Source organism: Chionomys nivalis, chromosome 24, assembly GCF_950005125.1.
Source record: "Chionomys nivalis chromosome 24, mChiNiv1.1, whole genome shotgun sequence".
Classification (NCBI taxonomy): Eukaryota; Metazoa; Chordata; class Mammalia; order Rodentia; family Cricetidae; genus Chionomys; species Chionomys nivalis.
In genome coordinates this window covers 35,801,017-35,816,056 of record NC_080109.1, presented here as the reverse complement: position 1 = coordinate 35,816,056, position 15,040 = coordinate 35,801,017, and the positions used below count along the sequence as shown (strand labels likewise).

The window sequence follows — 15,040 nt, the reverse complement described above, 5'->3', positions numbered from 1 at the left end:
TAGTGTGTGTGGTTTAACGTATGATTTAAACTTTAGAAGTGTGTTTTTTTTTTTTTTTTACATACGAGGGTGCCCTTGTTAATAAATGGGACCTCCGTAAACTGAAAAGCTTCTGTAAAGCAAAGGACACGATCAACAAGACAAAAAGACAGCCTACTGAATGGGAAAAAAAATCTTCACTAACCCCACATCAGACAGAGGTCTGATCTCCAAAATATACAAAGAACTCAAGAAATTGGTCATCAAAAGAACAAATAATCCAATAAAAAAATAGAGTACAGACCTAAACAGAGAACTCTCAATAGAGGAATCTAAAATTGCTGAAAGACACTTAAGGAAATGTTCAACATCCTTAGCCATCAGAGAAATGCAGGTCAAGACAACTCCGAGATTCCATTTTACACCTGTAAGAATGGCCAAGATCAAAAACACTGATGACAGCTTATGCTGGAGAGGTTGTGGGGAAAGGGTACACTTCTGCATTGCTGGTGGGAATGCAAGCTGGTACAGCCCCTTAGGATGTCAGTGTGGCAACTTCTCAGAAAATTAGGAAACAACCTTCCTCAAGACCCAGTAATACCACTTTTGGGTATATATCCAAAGGATGCTCAATCATGCCACAAGGACATGTGCTCAACTATGTTCATAGCAGCTTTGTTTGTCATAGCCAGAACCTGGAAACAACCTAAATGCCCCTCGACTGAAGAATGGATAAGGAAAATGTGGTACATTTACACAATGGAGTACTACACAGCAGAAAAAATAAAGACAGCTTGAATTTTGCAGGAAAGTGGATGGAGCTACTTTTTGAGTGAGGTAACCCAGACCCAGAAAGACAATTATCACATGTACTCACTCATAAGTGGTTTTTAAACATAAAGTAAAGAAAACCAGCCTACAAACCACAATCCCAGAGAACCTAGGCAACAACAAGGACCCCAAGAGAGACATACATGGATCTAATCTACATGGGAAATAGAAAAAGACACGATCTCCTGAGTAAATTAGGAGCATGGGGACCTTGGGAGAGGGTTGAAGGGGAGGGGAGAAGTAGGAGGGGAGCAGAGAAAAATGTAGAGCTCAATAATATCAATTTTAAACAAAAAGAGTTCAAGTGCCAAAGTCAGCTCACTGCTGTGCATCAAGAAGCCACTTTCTAGATGATTGTTTTGTCTTTTAGCTTATACTCCATGCATTTTAAAGAACATTGAAGTTATTTAAAAGTTAAAGCAGCTGGTTAGCAGCCATCATCCCAGTGCCCGAGGAGAGGAGCTCATAGAGCATCTGTGCAGCTGATGTGACTTGAGTTTTCCCAATACAGCTGCTACCCATCCTGTAACTCAGAGACACCCAAATCAAACTAGCATTCCTAGCTTGTGCATCTCAAGGTCTGAGTCGGGCTGGCAGCTTGAAGGTCATGTGGGGCCCAGGGTTTGATCCTGTCCCTTGCAGTGTCCTGAAGCTTCAGGCTGTTCTCATGTGGGATCTGACTTTCCATCCCTGCCTGAGCCCCCTTTGGGGCTTCATCAAATCCCCGCCAGGCTATCGCAGCAGCTCTGCAGCAGGAGGCAAAGCAGGCCAGACTGGCTAGCACGTGACATGTATGCTGGGTTTTCAAGGCACTATCAGATTTAATTTTCCCAACGATGTTATGAAGCAAACTTTTTTTTCTTCGCTACCTCATAAATATAAAATTTGACCTTAAAAAAAAAAAAAAGAAAGAAACCCCTTCCTAAGGGTACACACCCAGTAAAGTGCAGGTCTGGGAGACCATGGAATCTGTTTACTTGGTGTTTCCTGGGGCTCCTAGTCCTCTTTACACCCACAATCTCCCCAGCACAGTGTCTTCGTCAGACGCTGGTCTACCATTCACAGTTCACGGTCCCCTACTACATATTTCTCCCATTATCGTTCAGGGATGTCCACAGCTCCCTCCACTTGGCCTAGCTAAGCTCGTTCTCAAATCCATCCCTCTCCATACTGTTAACACGCCATCCTTCTTCCTCCTGTACTATCAAGAATACTTTCTAAAGATATGTTAGGACACCTTTTTATTCTGTGTTTCCAAATACAGGGTCATTGGCCTTGTTGAGTGAGTATCTTTCCTTCTTATGGGAGAGTGAACATGAAACACAAGAGATCAAATGACTATTTTGGGTTTTGTAAGAAAAAGTAAGGCTTCATGAGAAGAATTTGCGGAAAAAGAAGCTATCCTTGGCTGAACCTGCTCAATTCCCCCTTTTATTCAGTCTGCAGGACCCCCACCACAGCATGATCTCATCACACGGACAGGGTAGTCCTTCCATTTTCCACAGCAGAGCAGACGCTCACTGTCCCAGGAAAGAAAAGAACAAAGAGAGTAACGTCAGTCACAAGTGACATGTGGATTCAGGAGGGTCAGGATGAGTGGGTGTTTCCTAGAGTCAGTAGAGAGGTTGGTGCACAGTGGGAGCTTTCTCCTGCCACTCCCGACTCCCATGGAAGATGAGGGCCAGGGAGCCTGCATCAAAGCCAGGGTGATGTACCAAGGGTGGGTGGACCACTGGTGCGGAGAGGGAGACGGAGGCTGCCATGGACACCAGGGATGCCAGCTGTAATCCAACAAATTCCTCGGAGTATTAAAACCAAGCAAAGAACACTTTCATTATATCATCAAACAGCTAAATGGGGCCAGCCTTCCAGCATCTCTCCAAGCATGCTCAGTGACAGGCAAAGCTGGGCCGTGCAGGGCTGAACCTCTCTGGAAACTGGCCGGAGACTCAGGAAGAAAAAGCCTTACACACTGGCTCAGAATACAGAAAGATGCTGCTCTATCTAGTTTGCCACATTCCTGGGTGACACAGAGCAGATCTTCTCTCCCTGTCAGCTCATGTAACTGCTTAATTGCTTAATTAACTTAATTGCTTAATTGATTGATTGCTTAATTCACTTGCTGAGTAAGTATCTGTTTAGTAAGCAAAGAAGCAAAACAAAAAGCTTAAAACTCATTTACACCACATATTGGATATTGGGTTATTTTGTCTCTTTTAGTCAGCCCATTGAAGGTCAAGAGAAAGCTCTGTTCACCTAAGGTGTGGTAAGTGATTTCTTGACTCTACTATACCTGCTTCTGGAACGTTCCTCCTGCGGTTGCTTCCATCCCTGAACGTCTTAATTCTATCATTCATCAATTTTTCTTGCCATGCTCCAGTTCACACTGTACCTTAACATAGAAGGCTAAGCTCCCAGGGTGAAGCCCGGGAGTTCATTCTCAAACGTGGTGGTGGGGGGCTTCCGCCCTTTTGGCAATTACTCTTGACCACCTGGGCCTGCACTTCTGGGCTGTGGATAGCTTCATAAACTGAGACGGTATTGCTCTCCTTGTTTCCTGTCTGCTCTTGAGTGGCACCGTTTCGTAGAGGATAAGTGTTCAATGCTTATTTTAAACGTCTTGCTCTCTACGAGGTGTAGAATAGTCTCGTCACTATTCCAAACACTTGCTAGTGATACTACTGTTGCTGCTGAAAAGGCTGTCTGAATGCTAAGTAAGGTCCTAGAGGTGACAGAGACATAGGGATCACAGCTCAGAAGTCTTCTCTCAGACACTCTGTATGTTATATGCCAACATGGAAAAAAAAAAACATCAATTTGAAAACCAAAATAGCATCGTGAAATTATATACTAACCTTACATGTCGGAAAACTTTGATTCTACAGTGAACAGCTTCTAAAATGGCTCTCTGGATTGGTTCCTCAATGCCTTGAGGCTATCACTCAGTGATAAATGAACAATATTAGTCACCTCAGATTCTTTGTTAAAATGAGGTAAAGAATTAGCCAAACATTCAGTTCATGTAGCAAGTAAACAAAGCAATACCACCAGCGACGGTCATGGCACTGAGAATAACACAAAAATACTTTCATGGGTCTGTTTGCAACACTGAAGAAAGTTTGAACCTGTGGGCTAGAACCACCCCACCATTCAAGTTGTGAGGGACAGAAGACCAGAAGCTACAGGTGAGAAGCGAACCCCACCATTCATGCCGTGAGGGGCAGGAAGACCAGAAGGAGCTACAGGAGAGAAGGGACTCCCCCTCATGTGGTGAGGGGCAGGAAGACGGGAAGGAGCTACAGGTGAGAAGGGACCCCCCCCATGTTGTGAGGGGCAGAAAGACCGGAAAGAACTATGGGTGAGCAGTGAAAATGTATCACAAGTCAACCACTCTGCTACTTGAGGTACTGGGGACAGTGGTGACTGCAGGCTCTGACACGGGACCTGAAAATCAGCAATGAAATGTCAAGAAACAGACGACCCAGCAAGCAGTGCCTGCCAATCAACGTAGCCAATGCTAGAAACATCTGATGTTATTCAGCCTGCCTACATACACGTGACGATAAAAGAAATCCCACAAACAGCTCACAGCGCTACCCCAAACTTGTGTCTCTAAACATGTGATCAGGGAGGGGAAGCTACTCTGAATTTATGCAGCGCCTGAGGGTGTCAGGACCTGCACACATTGGACACCACAGCCCATCATCACCATAACAACCAAACCAGCAAGAGAAGACGCTTCATGTAACAAAGAAGGAGGCACAGCTTCCATCTCCAGAGTCCTATAGCGTGCTGGCGAGATGGCTCAGCAGATAAAGGTGCTCTTTGACAAGTGGGCAAGTTTGATTCCCTGGACCCGTGTCGTGAAAGATGAGAACTGACCCCAGCAAGTTGTTTTCTGACCTCCATAAGCCCCCCCACCCCCCGCCACACCAATAAATACATAAAAGTTACCAAAAAAGATGTCCATGCCACAAAAACTATGTAGAGATTGCCACACTTAGCAGACCTGGAAAGGAGTTGGGTCTTTCTAGTGAAGGATCTCTAAGTTACTGCCAGTCAGAATTCTATCAGAATTTTTTTTTTTTTTTTTTAAGACAGGGTCTCGCTGTGTAACCTTGGTTGGCCTAGAAGTCACTGTATAGACCAGGCTGGCCTTGAATTTACAGAGATCCAACTGCTTCTAACTCCCAAGTGCTGGGATTAAAGATGTGTACCACTGTACCCAGTCGACATTCAGAGTTATTAATGTGTAGTGAACCTGTTGGGTGTGTGTTAACCGTGGGGGACAGGAAGATTCTGAGGAGGGAAGCTCAGGTGAGTCTTCACTCCCCTTCATCTTCTTCCGGAAGCATGAATGGTAATTTTTCAGATTCTTAGCAGTTAAAACCAGACAAAGCAAAAATCTGAGCTGTCTGCTGTCCCCTCCAAAGCCCACTAGGAACAGAAAGGGAAGCGCCAGCATTTCCTGCCCGACCCCTGAGGAAACTTCTTAAATCTCAAGAACACATCAGGCATACACCTTCTAGAATGTACCTACGTATGCTTCCTGGAATGCATTTGTGTCTAACGCCATTAAACCAGCTTTCATAATACTGTGTCTGTCTATTTTCATACCTGTCTCCTCAAGGACTTAAAAACTCCCATGGAGTACAGACTGCCTCTCTGCCCACAAGCCTGGCTCTCACACAATGGAGAGTACCTGCTGGAAAAGGGGTATACGAATGGGGCCAATACTAGTTGCTACGTCTGAAGACTCAAGGAAGAGAGATTTTGCCTCAGACCAAAGAATACCATTAGGCAATATGACAATATGTACAAATAATGGTAGCTTTTCAATAAGAATAAATAATGTATTAATGAAAATTAATAACAAGTCATTAAAGTAATATAAACAACCACCCTTTCAATCAACTTTTCAATTATAGATTTCTGTTGAATTACATTTGCTCTTTAGTACACCCCAACCCGGAAGCATTTGCTAAGTTAGATGCCTTTTTATTTTAACCTTACATAAAGTTATGTCTTACCAGGGAAATCTGAGGGAAAGTAAGGGATACATCATGAGATTCATAATCCCTGATGATTAATCAATAATACGTCCTTCCTTATAAAATAAATTCATTTTCATGACACCATTTGAAACTGATTTTTATCATTTCAGAAGATTGGAGATAATAAAATAGAAACTCCTATGAATTCAATGCATACTGGAATAAGACTAGAGACAAAATGAATTCAAATGACAAAAGTCGACTGATTCCAGACACTCATATTTGACTACTTAAATATTAATCACTATTAATTAATTCTTCATGCTTTGCCTCCTATTTTATTAGAAACAAAGAGACCTCGTTTTCCCTCATGAACATCATGTCCAAAGCCCAGAGCCTGAGGTTTTCAGATATCTGTTCCTCTCCATCTCATCACCCTACAACCTGTGTTTCATCAGAAAGTTCCGATCACCAACTTAATTTGACAATATCCATCTAGAGGTGTAAAAGCGGTGTGAGAAAAACCATTGGTCAAGGTCGTTCCTTAACAGGTTTCACATTTGTGGGCATTTTAATATCATTTAAAAACTCCTGTATCCAATATATCTTACCGCTTAATTTTTGAATGCTGAGGATAGGAGAGGATTCTTTCTATATCTTTTGTTTGTTTGTTTTCGAGACATGGTTTTCCTATGTAGCCAAACTTCAAACTCACAGTGATTCTCCTGCCTCAACCTTCTGAATGCTGGAATTACAGGGATGTCACTATGCGAAGCTTAGTTTTCTCTTTATAGGATGGTTTCTAACTAGATAACAGTAGTTAAATATTCCTGACCTAGATGCTAAATTAAAGACCGAGTGCTGTAGCCGGCCTAGTTATTCTCATAATGTCTTTGCTGTTTCCCTTCTGTACAAGTGTGAAGCTAGCTAGTCCCAGTCCATACCCCAGTCGCTCTGTGGAAGGCCAACTCCCTGATGGTTACCTGCACAGGCACTAGCTACATTCCCCACTTAGAGTAATACCAGTATATGTTAAGGGCAGCATGAGGTAGGCTGAGAGCCGGAGCCCTCTCCTCAGACGCCTGTGCCCAGGCAAGGTGATTATGCTCCCCGAGGAGCCAGGCTGAGCAGGCCTTCTTCCTACCAGGGCTACAGGAGTTGTGCCAACACTTTTCTTCCTCCAACACATTTCCCATGGGGTTCTACTGCCTAATGTAAACTGGGGTTATGGTTTATGGGATATGGCAAACAGGAAAAGCTTAACGGTTAAAGATAATTTTAATGGAGAGAGAGAGAGAGAGAGAGAGAGAGAGAGAGAGGGAGGGAGGGAGGGAAGGAGGGAGGAGAGAGAGGAGAGAGGAGAGAGGAGAGAGAGAGAGAGAGAGAGAGAGAGAGAGAGAGAGAGAGAGGGAGGGAGGGAGGGAGGGAGGGAGGGAGGGAAGGAGGGAGGAGAGAGAGGAGAGAGGAGAGAGGAGAGAGAGAGAGAGAGAGAGAGAGAGAGAGAGAACGAGGAGAATGAGAAACTTGTTATCCCATCACAGGAATGAAAATCCCCGGGCAGTGTAGGATGGGGACCTCTGCATTACTGAGACAAATAACGGCAGTAACACACGGCAGGGTCGCTTTCGTTTGGAGAGATCCTCTTCTCTCCTTTGCCCTGGCTTGATCCTCCTGCGCTCGTCCCAAGTGTTCTCAAGTAGATCTGCCATCAGCAGCTGCGTGGCGACCATGACTTAATTGGCTCTCACAAATGAGTTAATACTAATTAATAGTTCTCTATATTGCTCTTCCCTGGAGTAAACTTATTTTAAAATGTCTTTGAGGAAGAGATAAATGTGTTAACTAAAGGAGGCCACGGTGCAAACAGCACAGCCTGGGAACCTGGATATTTCAGATGACCTGGGACTGCTGTGGCTTAGATATCCAGTTGTAGCTTCAACTTCTTAATTTGCAAAAGAAAGCAAGGGGCATGGCTTCCATCTCAGAGATGAGAACCCTCTTCAGAATACTCAGTGTCTGTTAAGTGTAGAGGAGTTCTAAGAGAGGGTGGGATGGGGGCGTGGGGGTCCTTACACCACTGTGGAAATATTTTCTACCCCTTTCTTTAAAACCATGTCATGGCTGCAAGCATTCTTCCCTCTGCAGTCTCGGTTCTGTTATTAAAAAAAATACTGTCAGTACGTAAATAAACAAAACATAACATAGGGGTGTTTGGTTTCAAGCAAAGGAATAAAAGACTTTCTTATCCCCCTTCTCTCCAAAATTCTTCCACAGACAAGAAAACAAAGAGTAATTCAAAGCCCATAAAAAAAAGAGACATCTGTAATATCATGATATATGAGGGAGATAACAAGAGAGGTCACAGAGTAGCTCATTACTTAGAAGAAAGGTGCTGTATTCCAGACAGCACCGCAGAAAACAGGTCAGCACTGGCAGAGAAGGCCAGAAGGTCAGGGCCTTCCAGAAAGGAAAAACCAGGCTGCATCTGAAAGGAGTGACTTGCTGAAGTCTAGGCAAGGAATAGGTTGACGTGCTTCCCTAGATCCTGAACCTGAATCAAATGACAATCCTTACACTCTTCTATGAAAGAGAGAATATGGACTCTCTGAAGACACAGAAAAAAAGACACACTAGAAGTGGGTATTCCAGGGCAGGCATGAATCAGTAAGAATTTCAAATACCCACTTCCATAACACTGACAGCAGTTTTATCAGTCTGCACCCCCAACTCGAGAAATGTAATTTTTAAAAGCACATCCCTGTGCTTTTTAGAAGAAGGAAAAACATGCTACAAAAAGAACACACTTAAGTAAAGAGGTCTTAGAGATAAACATTGCAACGGCTAGCTGGGCCTTGGGGGTGGAGCTTAGTGCAAATCCATGTCCTTAGCATACAGGGGACCCTTGGTTTAATACCCAGACCCTGTGCATGTGATTTTTGGGAAGAATAATATAAATGATAAATATTGAAAAATAGCAGAGAAGAGGTAGACAAACTAGATGAGCTTAGGAAATCTAACGTTAGAATAATAGGATTTCTGGAAAGAAATAGAGAAGGAAAACTGAAAATCGTGATTAAGAAACATTGCAACAACAAAAGGAACATTTCAGGAATGAATACAAGACAATTTTCTCAGGACAAAGGAACTCCAGGTCACCAAGTATTCGGTTCCCCAGCGAAAAAACAGCGCCCCCCAAGGCACAGCTTCAGAAGAGCATGCATACAGAGACCATTCTAAAAGGCCACATGCAAAGCAAGTCAGAGAAATCTGGAAGGAATATTTTCGGAAAAACATTCTCAGTTGGAGACCGTAGAAGACTCAGCTCAAAATCCAAAACCCAAATGTGACAAATAGTTAGTTCAAAAAAAAATATGGAAGCCGGGCGGTGGTGGGGCACGCCTTTAATCCCAGCACTCGGGAGGCAGAGGCAGGCGGATCTCTGTGAGTTCGAAACCAGCCTGGTCTACAAGAGCTAGTTCCAGGACAGGCTCCAAAACCACAGAGAAACCTTGTCTCGAAAAACCAAAAAAAAAAAAAAAAGAAAGAAAAAATGGAACTATAGAAGAAATGTAGTCATATTATTATAATTTGGAATTTGGTCGCACAACTCAATAATGAAGACTTTAAGATGTTGGCCAGAAGTTGTAACAAATCGTGTTGTGGGAGATAAGGGGAAAATAAGAGGTTTATGTTAGCAAAACTTCTCAAGATTCCTGATGTTATCTCAATGCTATATGTAACAAAATGTCAGTACCTGATGTGCTGGAACAGGGATGGGAGGAGAACTGGACAGAAGACAGGAGGATAATGGGAAAGGCTGGGGCTTGCCATTCGCAAATGCTTTTTAGTGCTCTGTCAACAGGCAAAGTTATATTTGTGTATTACTTTGACATTGTATAAAAATAATTTAGAACAAACCAACAAAATGACAACTTTCTCTTACACATAAGGAAGCTTTGCCTCCAGGGTACAGAGCTGATAGTAAAATGCAAGGTGTCAAATTCTAAAGGTCTTCAGCTTAGGGCCACTCTGTGCGATACTTGAAAATTAATTATTGTAAAGCAGCCCGCCTTTTCCTTTATAACCAGAATTTTCCCAGTTTAGAGAGAGACGCAACAGTCACTTGAGAGCCTGCGTTTTCCTCCAGGGGTGGGAGGAGGGTTACTTAAGTCTGATAACTAACCCAATCCCTACCATAGGCCCTCATCCCACAGCCAAATCAGCCCACAGAAACTAACATCCTACTAGATCGCATGGGATATGACGCGCTGTGGCCTTGACCACCCTTTCAAATAGTTGCGCATCAACTGCTGTTGTTGACTTGCTTAGCAACTTTTAGGAACTATGTGGCTGTGTGTATTGATTTTCTCATTTGTCAGCCACAGTGACGAGACCTGCTCTAAGGAGCTGTGATTCAAGCCAGAGCTTACATAAACACAAACTGCTGTTTTCATTATAACTAGTTTTGGGCACAGAGTTCCCTTTTCTAGAAGTCGGCCTCTGTTAATGAGAGCATTCTGAGAACTGCGATAACACACATACTAGGTTTATTCGTGTTTACGGTAGACTCATAAGCATCTGCTGTCTTGATATTTGCCACCACTCTGCCAATGCTTTACCGTAGTTTTCTGGGCAGCCCAGGGTTAGCACCACCCTGCCCTTGCCCCTCTTCCCCGTCTCTCCATCAGATTAGTTTTCCCTCAAGGCACTAATTTACACTCCCTCTGTTTCTGTCTTCACGGTTCTTTGGGACAGTCTCGTGTGATCGTACAACTCCTGAACAAGTCCCCTGACAGCCAGCTCTCACCTTCTCCCCAGTCCTAGCCCGGAATTCCCATCTCTTGCTGGACACCACGAGGAAAATCATCTGAAAAGTCAGAATCTTCCCACGGCTCCTTTCTTTTCAACAATGGAACCAACGGCCCTTGTTATTCATGTCAGGATACCCGAACTGTCCCTAACCCAGCTTCTTTAAAAACTCTTCATGCGGAGTACATTGGGGAAAAAAACCTCATAGATTTCATTCACATGTTCCCTCTCCCAGACTCCTTCTGAGGCACTGACACTACCCTGTGACCGATCCCAGGCACTGACAGCTACAGCAGCCTCCCGATTTGTTCCTTCACGTTCTGGCAACGGCCACTTCCTTGCAGTTTCTGCTGCACAGAGTAACTTCGATCACATTGTTTCTGCTTCTAAACAGTCGAAGGCTCCCTGCTGCCCATCAAAATGTCTTCAAATCTCATGCTCTCCTCCACATACTTTATGCTCCAACCAGACTCAACTAATATGCTCCTGAAACATGCCTGGCATTCTTAGTGGTGAATGTGGACTAATTGCCCACCTCATCTCATCTTGTGAACCCTCCAGGCCCATATTGGTTTCCTTAAAACCTCCACAAACAAATAACCTTCTCTCCTCTGGACTTAGCACGTCACAGCCCTCCTTTCATATGGTTTTGAATAATACTCATATTCTTCAGACTGATGTCATCATTGTCCATGCCCAGCCTCTTTCCCACTCCGCCTCACAAACGGAGGGAAGTTTCGTTCCTCATTTTTGTGGGTTATTGTATCATGCCTGCACAAGGGTCTCCTTGAGAACAACTTGGAGCAGAAACTCATGAGAAGACACCTCCAACCCTTTCTATGCTTATCAGATGTATTTAATAATTGAAAATTTTATGAATGAGCTTCCTCTGATGATGCTATTTGGTCCCAGTTTGCAAACAAATGAGACAGAACAGCTTTGTTTGAGGCAATGGCTGAATCAAGAGTCCCATCAAAGGATGAAGATGTCTGTCTCACTTGTGATAGAACAGATGGTATTCTTCCTCCTTCAGTTCTATTAGAATTCCCAAGTGGAAATCTGGCATGTGGACCAAAGAAATAAGTAACAGAAGTGTGTGTGTGTGTGTGTGTGTGTGTGTGTGTGTTGATTCTGTCATAAAACTACAAGGAAGATTGAGTGGAGAGGAAGAAATGTCCGGGGAGGAGGGAAATATATTAATGGGGTACGTTCAATAAGTAGAGGGGAAAATTACGGGAAGGAGGAGACCGAGTGCAGGGGAGGAAACGGCACAGGAGAGAATAGTGTTGGAAGAAAGGAACGACAAAGACAGTAAGGAAACCCATGACTTGTTTGAGAACCTAAAAAAAAATAAATGAAAAAATAAGGACTTGAAAAGAAAGTGGGGTCTTATTCTTAGGATTCTGCTGAGTGTTAAGCTCAGCTGTGCCACTGGGTTACTGAGTGAGACCCTGGGGTTGGCTCCGCTCCGTTGACATGTATGCTGAGTCCAAGGCTGAACCGCTCACCTTTAAACAGTGCCTGATGCAGAGACGTCGTCGTGGTGGCTTTACCCAACACAAGAGGAGAAACAGAGCGGCTCTGCAGCAGGTAGCAAACCGTCTCTGATGTCACCAAGTGTCAAGTAAACGCGAAAAGAGTGCTCCTTTAAGTTTACTTGACACTGGGTGACCTTAAAAAAATAAGGAAGGACACAATTGTTGCATTGTGTAGTTGGTACACGTGGGAAAGGAGCCGTGACAGCAGTCACGTAGTCAGACTCCAAGAGAACCAGCTCCTGGCTTTGCATAACTGACCTCAAACTTCAGAAGCAAGAGCCGTAATTTCTAACCTGCCCTACTCGCGGATAAGGGTGCTATCTCTTTACTTGTTATTTGAGGTAATAGAATAATTTTGTAAAAAAATCAAGAAACTATACATGTTCATAAAACCAAGTCTGGCACAAAGAAAAAAACGGACGATATTCTGAAACTTTAGATGGTGGAAGCGAGCCAACAGGGATGTAATCCCAAAGGATGCGCCTTCCTTCTCTCCATTTCCTGGGCCATTTCCTTCGCACGCTTTTTCAGCAGTCACTGAATTCCGCTAGGATGCGCAGCTGATTTTAAATCGGGGCCTTTCCTGAAAGATCCGCTCCCAGTTACTGATTTCTGTTTATATTCCCTACCAGCCCGTTAAGTCCCACGGGGCCTGACTAGGGCCTGAGTTCTCCGTGGGTCGAACCGCCCCCAGCCACGGACCCGGCAGCGGACAGACTTGGGGCAGTAGGCGGCGCTGCAGAGCCCGTGCCCGGATGGAAAGCCACCTGGCAGCCACGACGGATGTGGGTCCCCAGGCCCGAGACCCTTCCTCTCAGGACAGGCTCTTCCAGGCAGTGCAGCGCAACGCCAGGGAAAGCAGAGCAGCGCCCTCTGTGTCGTTGCCTCTGGAAGCTGCCTGGATGCTGTCAGTGTTAGAAATGAAACGGGTTCTTACTCACTTACTCGGTTGTCAACTGCTTTGTCAACTTTGCCGAGAAGAAAGCAGAGATTGGAGGAAGAAGAAATCAGAACTGGAGGGAAGGGGAAGAGTCACTGGGCCTGTGCCATCTGTGAACCACCGCCCCAAGTTGGCCCTAAGCGACCCTCTCAGCTGCTGTCCTCGGGGTTTGGGTGTGAGTGCGCCGTCGAGGAAGCCTTCCACCCACTCTATGCGCTCAGCACCGCACTGTGCCCCGCCGAGCCCCACTCCCTGCCCTCTACCCTGACGGGCCAGAGAGGCAACTGGCATCCACCACCCGCCGCGGGGCCGCTCCGGGTCGTGCGCATACAGTAGGGTCCACGACCTCCAGGTAATTCGGGGTTCGATTCCCGGGGTCCTAGCCCGGGTGGCCGCTCTTTCTGCCCGAGTCCCGCCGTCGGTGACCGTCCGCGGGCAGTGCATGCACGTGAGCCGGTGAGCCCGGCTGGACCCGGCTCAGCAGGACCAGGGCGCCGAGCCCGAATCCGCCAGGCAAGCGGAAAGGCGCCGCGCTTAGCGGGTCCCGATCCAGGTCCCGCCCGCCCCGCTCGGCCGCGCTCGGGTACTCACGCGTCGGGCCCCGGGGACGGCGGCGCGCGCTGGCAGGGCGGCTCCAGCCCGCCGTTGACACCCCTCCAGCCCCGGCGGCGGCGCTGCGACTCGGCTCCCTCGGCCTCGCCATCCTCCTCCTCCTCCGGCGCAGGCAAGGTCACCCTCGCGGGCTCCCGGCACTTCCTGACCTTGGTGGACATAGCGGCCGAGCGCAGCGGTCAGCAGCCCAGCCGCCCCGCGACAAGCCCCGGGGGCTGCGACGACGGGGACGCCCCGGCCGAGCGCGCGACCTGCAGCGGAACTCGGGGACCGCGGCCGCGATGCCGGCTGCGCGCGGTCTGCCGGCCCGACAGCATCGCAGCGAGACGGCGTGGTTTCCCGGCGAGGAGAGGGAGGAGGGGGGAGGGAGGAAGGGGAGGGAGGACCAGTCTCTTGGCAGACTGTGCGGCGCAGGAAGCAGACAGACCAGCAGGTGGGGAGCTGAGAAACAGCAGAAACTTCCCTCACCCTGCTTTCTACCGGAGCCCCAGAACCCCTTTGCATCTGCAGACGCAAGAGTCCTAGGGAAGGAAAAGGAGTCATTGACTTGTTAGGTTTCCGGGAATCGGTTTTTACCCACGCTCAGCTCTCCAGATTTCCAAAGCACGGCTAGTTCCCTGTTGTCAGGCTTAGCAGAATCCACAGGGGTTTGAGTGCGGTTCCTGAGTCCCAGATCCTCACAGCGAGTCAGTTTCTTAATGTGCGCTCTGCTTTAGTTCTTACAAGCATCCAACTAGCGTTCTCTACTTTCCAAGAAATATTTTTCAGAAAAAAAAGAAAATTGTTTTTGTTTGGTTTTTTTGTTTTGTTATTTTTCTTTGGAGACATGGTCTCACTCTGTGGCCTAGGATGGCGTGGAACTCAGTATCTGACATAGGCTGGCCTAGACCGCAACCGCAATCCTTCAGCTTCCGCTTCCGCTTCAGCCTCTCTCAATTATAGCGACTGGTGCACATGGTGTTGGTGTGTGTGCGGAGGCCAGAGACCAAGCCCTGGCATCCTTTCTTAAGTTCATCCAGCCTGGTTTATGAGACAGAATCTCTCACTGGGTCCTGCGCTCCTGCCTTAGGCTAGGCTTGCTGGCCTGCCAGGGAGCCCAAGTACCCACCTATCCTCACCTCCTCAGCTTGTGTCACCACGCCAGGCATTAAAGAGTGGACTGGGTAGGGAACTCAGGTCCCCGCTCAATTATTTTTAAAACTTAAAGGAATGCACCTTAAAATCCAAGGTCACTCAGTTTTCTGGGAGGAACGGTTACAGAGTTTGATCACTGAGCATTTTAGGGATCAGAGTACCTAGGTGCCTTGTTATGGTAGTTCCGTTTGCAATGGACCTGG

At 46.3% G+C, this 15,040-nt stretch overlaps 1 protein-coding gene across 3 annotated transcripts in view; it reads right to left on the bottom strand.

Annotated features, from left to right (window-relative positions):
• The window catches only part of Trpc3 (transient receptor potential cation channel subfamily C member 3), a 68,139-nt gene extending 54,104 nt beyond the window's left edge, over window positions 1-14,035 (bottom strand). For all 3 annotated transcript variants that reach the window (XM_057756927.1, XM_057756928.1, XM_057756929.1), the window contains exon 1: window positions 13,683-14,035. In XM_057756927.1, coding sequence (XP_057612910.1) covers window positions 13,683-13,864 — 182 coding nt within the window. In that variant the 5' untranslated portion in view covers window positions 13,865-14,035. The remainder of the gene's footprint in view (window positions 1-13,682) is intronic.
• Window positions 14,036-15,040: the final 1,005 nt, after the last annotated feature.